Source organism: Oncorhynchus gorbuscha, linkage group LG04, assembly GCF_021184085.1.
Source record: "Oncorhynchus gorbuscha isolate QuinsamMale2020 ecotype Even-year linkage group LG04, OgorEven_v1.0, whole genome shotgun sequence".
Lineage (NCBI taxonomy): Eukaryota > Metazoa > Chordata > Actinopteri > Salmoniformes > Salmonidae > Oncorhynchus > Oncorhynchus gorbuscha.
In genome coordinates this window covers 79,724,111-79,731,253 of record NC_060176.1, presented here as the reverse complement: position 1 = coordinate 79,731,253, position 7,143 = coordinate 79,724,111, and the positions used below count along the sequence as shown (strand labels likewise).

Below are 7,143 nucleotides of genomic sequence, written 5' to 3'. Positions count from 1 at the left end.
TTATGAAGCATGTGCCAAATACAATTTAATTTGATTTAATCATCCCATTACCTGCTCAGGCAGACTGACAGCAAACATCAACAGCTCTAACAACAACAGGCATTAGGCTAATGCATCGCTGCACAGTCTCTGCTGCCTGGCCTACATCTCTAGATTCACCCAGGATTCAGGGGGGGATTTTCCCAGAATGCAACGCTGCACAGTCTCTGCTGCCTGGCCTACATCACTAGGTTCACTCAGGATTCAGGGGGATTTTCCCAGAATGCAACGCTGCACAGTCTCTGCTGCCTGGCCTACATCTCTAGATTCACCCAGGATTCAGGGGGGATTTTCCCATAATGCAACGCTGCACAGTCTCTGCTGCCTGGCCTACATCTCTAGATTCACCCAGGATTCAGGGGGGATTTTCCCAGAATGCAACGCTGCACAGTCTCTGCTGCCTGGCCTACATCTCTAGATTCACCCAGGATTCAGGGGGGATTTTCCCATAATGCAACGCTGCACAGTCTCTGCTGCCTGGCCTACATCACTAGGTTCACTCAGGATTCAGGGGGATTTTCCCAGAATGCAACACTGCACAGTCTCGCTACCTCACCTACATCACTAGGTTCACCCAGGATTCAGGGGGATTTTCCCAGAATGCAACGCCGTGCAGAGTAGAGTGGTACTAGCTAGCTGGGGTGATAGACAGTTCTATTGACTGACTGGTTGCTGAGATGGTAGCAAGCCGTTCTTACATACACACACCTCTCTCCACGGTTCTCTGTATCGTAGGTGTGTGTGTGTGTGTGTGTGTGTGTGTGTGTGTGTGTGTGTGTGTGTGTGTGTGTGTGTGTGTGTGTGTGTGTGTGTGTGTGTGTGTGTGTGTGCGTGTGTGTGTGTGTGTGTGTGTGTGTGTGTGCGTGCGCGCGTCTGTGTGTGTGTGTGTACCTCTGCAGGTGCGCGTGGTGGTGTTGAGGTAGTACTGGTAGGCACAGCTGTCATACCGGCACTCTCCAAACAGCAGAACCTTTCCCGGGTCACGGCACGCCGTACACACGCCACTCAGCTCACAGGACAGACACTGGCCGTCACAGGCTGCATAATAATGACACCATGTCAGGAGATAAAGAGAGGGTTCAAAACATCCCAGCAGGCATTGGGGCAATAAACAATGATAGCCTGGTAAATGTAGTCTACAGTTCTGTAGAGACTTACCTCTGCAGCGTCTGTCTCTGTCGGCATAGTAACCCAAGGGGCAGGCGGGGCCACAGAGACCTGAGGTCAGTAGAACGCTCGGGGTGGGACAGGAAGTACAAGACAGAGGCCACTCCCCACTGCAACCCTCACAGGAAACATGGCATCCTGGGAGATAAAAACAGGAATACAACTGTATGAATAATATCAACAACAAAACAGTTTATCCCCAGACGAGGCAAGACATGATTTCACTTCCATAATCAATATCATTAAACCATGCAGACAAATGTGTAATATTTTTAAAGCACAATTAAATGCATATAAAAATCTAATCATTTCTTAAGGTCAAGGGAAAATGTAGAAGACCTGCCCAGGCTATCAATTATGTGATAATAAATAATAAGAAATAAGAAATAAAAAATAATAATGTGACAGTTGAATCACAGTCGACGTGAAGAAAATAAAATTCTCGCTTGAATCAAAACAGGGAGGAAGACATTATCAAAACGCTAAATATTGTTTCTCTCCACCTACACTATTGTCTTTGGTGTATGTCTCTGGCAACACTAAAACATTCTGTCATCTCTTCTGTCAAGTCCTTCCCTTGTTAACAAATGTTCTCACACAACAGTGGCCTTTGTTCTGTGGTAAATAAGATGTTGTGTTTTAGAAACTGCTGTCACCCTGAGACAAATATCCTACAGACAGAACATCACAAAATCAGATAAAGGGAAATAAAGTCTCTCTCTCTCTCTCTCTCTCTCTCTCTCTCTCCCCCCACCCCTCTCTCTCTCTCTCTCTATTCACTCCCCCCACCTCTCTCTCTCTCTCTCTCTCTCTCTCTCTCACACTCTCTTTATCCTCAACCCCTCGCTCCCTCCATCTCTCCCTCACTCTCCCTCCACTTCTCTCTCTCTCTCTCTCTCCACCTCTCTCACTCTCTCCATCGCTCCATCTCTTTCCCTCATCCTCTCCTACCCCCTCTTTCTCTTCTCCCTCTCTCTCTACCCCCTGTCCCCCCCCCTCCCTCTCTTTCCTTCTCTTCATCTCTCTCTCTTACTCTCTCTCCCTCCCTCCCTCCCTCTCCCTCCACTTCTCTCTCTCTCCCTCTCTCTCTCCTCTCTCTCCACCTCTCTCACTCTCTCCATCGCTCCATCTCTTTCCCTCATCCTCTCCTACCCCTCTTTCTTCTCTCTCTCTCTCTCTCTCTCTCTCTCTCTCTCTCTCTCTCCCCCCCACCTCTCTCTCTCTCTCTCTATTCACTCCCCCACCTCTCTCTCTCTCTCTCTCTCTCTCTCTCTCTCACACTCTCTTTATCCTCAACCCCTCGCTCCCTCCATCTCTCCCTCACTCTCCTCCACTTCTCTCTCTCTCTCTCTCTCCACCTCTCTCACTCTCTCCATCGCTCCATCTCTTTCCCTCATCCTCTCCTACCCCCTCTTTCTCTTCTCCCTCTCTCTCCCCCCTGTCCCCCTCCCTCCCTCTCTTTCCTTCTCTTCATCTCTCTCTTACTCTCTCTCCCTCCCTCCCTCCCTCTCCCTCCACTTCTCTCTCTCTCCACTTCTCTCTCTCTCCACTCTCTCTCTCTCCACCTCTCTCACTCTCTCCATCGCTCCATCTCTTTCCTCATCCTCTCCTACCCCCTCTTTCTCTTCTCCCTCTCTCTCTACCTCCCTGTCCCCCCCTCCCTCCCTCTCTTTCCTTCTCTTCATCTCTCTCTCTTACTCTCTCCCTCCTCCTCCCTCTCCCTCCACCTCTCTCTCTCCACCTCTCTCACTCTCTCCATCGCTCCATCTCTTTCCTCATCTCTCCTACCCTCTCCCTCTTTCTCTTCTCCCTCTCTCTCCACCCACCTCTTTCTCCCTCCCTCTCTCCTACCCCCTCCTTTCTCCTCCTCTTTCTCCACCCCTCTTTCTCCCTCCCCTCTCTCCACCCCCCTCTTTCTCCCTCCCTCTCTCTCCACCCCCCTCTTTTTTCCACCCTCTCTCTCTACCCCCCTCTTTCTCCCTCCCTCTCTGTCCCTGAAAGCAAACAGAAAGGAAGGGAGACTGAGGGGGGTTCTGGGTAAAGATGTGTCACGTTCTGACCTTTATTTCCTTTGTTTTGTCATTATTTAGTATGGTCAGGGCGTGAGTTGGGTGGGCAGTCTAGGTATGTTTTTCTATGTTTCGGGGTATTTCTATGTTTCGGCCTAGTATGGTTCTCAATCAGAGTCAGGTGTCACTAGTTGTCTCTGATTGAGAATCATACTTAGGTAGCCTGGGTTTCACTGTGTCTTTGTTCCTGTCTCTGTGTTTTGCACCAGGTTGGACTGGTTTTGGTTTTCCACGTTTATTGTTTTGTAGTGTTCATGTTTATCTGTTTTTATTAAACATGAATCAATATAACCACGCTGCGTTTTGGTCGGCCTCTACTTCACCACAGGAAACCCCTGACAGAGACATTTCAAATGTCATAATATGTCTATTTATAGTGTTGTAACGATGTGGACATAACTAAAGAACAAAACTGAAAATAAATCAACATAAATATGGGTTGTATTTAGATTGGTTTTTGTGGCAACAGATAGGGGTCAGAGGTTAGGGTTGGGTTTAGGGGTTAGGTTTAGGGAAAGGGGTTAGGGGGTTGGGGTTTCGGCATTAGAGGTTAGGGTTGTGTTTAGTTTCATGGTTAGTTTTGGGTTTAGGGGTTAGAGGTTAGGGTTGGGTTTAGTTTTAGGTTTAGGGGTTAGGTTTGGGGTTAGGGGTAAGAGATTAGAGGTTAGGGTTGGGTTTAGTTTTAGGGTTTGGGTTAGGGGTAAGAGATTAGAGGTTAGGGTTGAGTTTAGTTTTAGGGTTTTGTGTTTTAGGGGTAAGCGATTAGAGGTTAGGGTTGGGTTTAGTTTTAGGGTTAGGGGTAAGAGATTAGAGGTTAGGGCTGGGTTTAGTTTTAGGGGTTAGGGGTAAGAGATTAGAGGTTAGGGCTGGGTTGAGTTTTAGGGGTTAGGGGTAAGAGATTAGAGGTTAGGGTTGGGTTTAGTTTTAGGGTTAGGGGTAAGAGATTAGAGGTTAGGGTTGGGTTTAGTTTTAGGGGTTAGGGGTAAGAGATTAGAGGTTAGGGCTGGGTTTAGTTTTAGGGGTTAGGGGTAAGAGATTAGAGGTTAGGGCTGGGTTTAGTTTTAGGGGTTAGGGGTAAGAGATTAGAGGTTAGGGTTGGGTTTAGTTTTAGGGTTAGGGGTAAGAGATTAGAGGTTAGGGCTGGGTTTAGTTTTAGGGTTAGGGGTAAGAGATTAGAGGTTAGGGTTGGGTTTAGTTTTAGGGTTAGGGGTAAGAGATTAGAGGTTAGGGCTGGGTTTAGTTTTAGGGGTTAGGGGTAAGAGATTAGAGGTTAGGGTTGGGTTTAGTTTTAGGGGTTAGGGAAAATATGATTTGGAAAAGGAATAAAAGCTTTGGACACCACTTGGATAGTAAAACCAACGTGTGTGTGTGTGTGTGTGTGTGTGTGTGTGTGTGTGTGTGTGTGTGTGTGTGTGTGTGTGTGTGTGTGTGTGTGTGTGTGTGTGTGTGTGTGTGTGTGTGTGTGTGTGTGTGTGTGTGTGTGTGTGTGTGTGTGTGTGTGTGTGTGTGTGTGTGTGTGTGTGTGTAAACATACTCTTACAGGCTCCATGCCAGGGGTAGTGACCTTGAGGACAGTGGGAGACACAGTGGTCTCCCAGCAACAGGGTCCTAGCAACCTTACACCACAGACACACACTGCCCATGCCCGTCTGGAGGTCTGCCACACAGCGCTGGCAATTACTGCTGCATTCTGGGAACAGAGAGAGAGATGGCAAAGGTCACACACGGCAACTTTGGGTAGACATTGCCCGTACAAACCGATCTGGTGTCAGTTTAACCTCCCTGTATCCTAACCTTACCCATTAGGGTTATAGAACCTCCCTGTATCCTAACCTTAACCATTAGGGTTATAGAACCTTCCCTGTATCCTAACCTTACCCATTAGAGTTATAGAATCTCCCTGTATCCTAACGTTAACCATTAGGGTTAGATGCTAAACTGTCCGTAGACCATGTTTTATGGGAAACCATATACAAGAGTGTACCTGTAACTGTCCGTAGACCATGTAAAAAGAGTGTACCTTCTAAATATCTCTATGGGTAGAATAATGACAGGGGCAGAGATAGAGAGAGAGGGACAGAGAGAGAGGGATAGAGAGAGAGACAGAAAGAGAGACAAAGAGAGAGAGAGAGACAGAGAGAGAGAGACAGAGAGAGACAGAGAGAGAGAGACAGAGAGAGAGAGAGAGAGACAGAGAGAGAGAGAGAGAGAGAGAGAGAGAGAGAGAGAGAGAGAGAGAGAGAGAGAGAGAGGGAGAGAGAGAGGGAGAGAGAGAGAGAGAGAGAGAGAGAGAGAGAGAGAGAGAGAGAGAGAGAGAGAGAGAGAGAGACACAGAGAGAGAGAGACACAGAGAGAGAGAGACACAGAGAGAGAGAGACAGAGAGAGAGAGGGACACAGAGAGAGAGAGGGACAGAGAGAGAGAGAGAGAGAGAGAGAGAGAGAGAGAGAGAGAGAGAGAGAGAGAGAGAGAGAGAGAGAGAGAGAGAGAGAGAGAGAGACAGCTTCTCCCTCCAGGAAATCAATCATTTCCAGGCCCAGAGACAAGTGCTAGTCTGTGGCGACCTAAATGCCAGAACTGGACAAGAACCTGACACCCTCAGCACACAGGGGGACAAACACCTGCCTGGATGTGACAGCATTCCCTCCCCCATATGCCCCCCTAGGCACAATTACGACAACATAACCAACAAAAACGGGTCACAACTCCTGCAGCTCTGTCGCACGCTGGGTATTTACATGGTAGGTAGGCTTCAAGGGGACTCCTACGGTAATTACACCTATAGCTCATCTCTTGGCAGTTGTACTGTAGACTACTTTATCACTGACCTCAGCCCAGAGTCTCTCAGAGCGTTCACAGTCAGCCCACTGACACCCCTATCAGATCACAGAAAAATCAAAAATTCTAAAATGAATGAAAAAATGTGCCCTCAGCAATCTACACACAATACCCCATAATGACATCACAATACCCCCATAATGACATCACAATACCCCATAATGACATCACAATACCCCATAATGACATCACAATACCCCATAATGACAAATAGAAAACAGATTTTTTTTAAATTGTAGCTGTGTATTAAACATAGAAAACAGAAATATGAAAACAGAATCCTCTGAGATTTTTTTTGTCATTAGGATTTATTGTGTGCAGATTGATGAGGAAAATAAACAATTTAATACATTTTAGAATAAGGCTGTAACGTAACAAAATGTGGAAAAAGTCAAGGGTCTGAATGCACACTGTATATCAACGAATTGGCGAGGGCACTAGAACAGTCTGCAGCTCCCGGCCTCACCCTATTCAACATGTATATTAATGAATTGGCGAGGGCACTAGAACAGTCTGCAGCACCCGACCTCTCCCTATTAGAATCTGAAGTTAAATGTCAACTGTTTGCTGATGATCTGGTGCTTCTGTCCCCAACCAAGGAGGGCCTACAGCAACACTTGGGACTTCTGCACAGATTCTGTCCGACCCGACAGTAAATCTCAGTAAGATAAAAAATAATGGTGTTCAAAAAAGGTCCAGTTGCCAGGACCGCAAATACAAATTCCATCTAAACACTGTCCTACACAAAAAAAAACTATACATACCTCGGCCTAAACACCAGCACCACAGGTAACTTCTACAGAGGTGTGAACGAGCTGAGAGACAACGCAAGAACGGACTTCTATGACATCAAAAGGAACATAAAATCAAATCAAATTTTATTAGTCACATGGCCCAGAACACAACAACAACTTACATTGGGCAGATTGTTTTTCTATGTTTGGTTTCTGTTTGACCTGGTTCTTAATCAGAGGCAGGTGTCAAATGCTTACTGACAAGCCCAACAATGCAGTTTAAAAAATATATGAATA

At 46.8% G+C, this 7,143-nt stretch overlaps 1 protein-coding gene across 1 annotated transcript in view; it reads right to left on the bottom strand.

Moving 5' to 3' along the window:
- Nucleotides 1-7,143, bottom strand: part of LOC124033063 (extracellular matrix organizing protein FRAS1-like) — a 251,653-nt gene that overhangs the window by 190,411 nt on the left and 54,099 nt on the right. Inside the window, 3 exon segments of the mRNA XM_046344986.1 lie at nt 931-1,077; nt 1,198-1,344; nt 4,810-4,965. Of these exon segments, the coding sequence (XP_046200942.1) occupies nt 931-1,077; nt 1,198-1,344; nt 4,810-4,965 (450 nt within the window).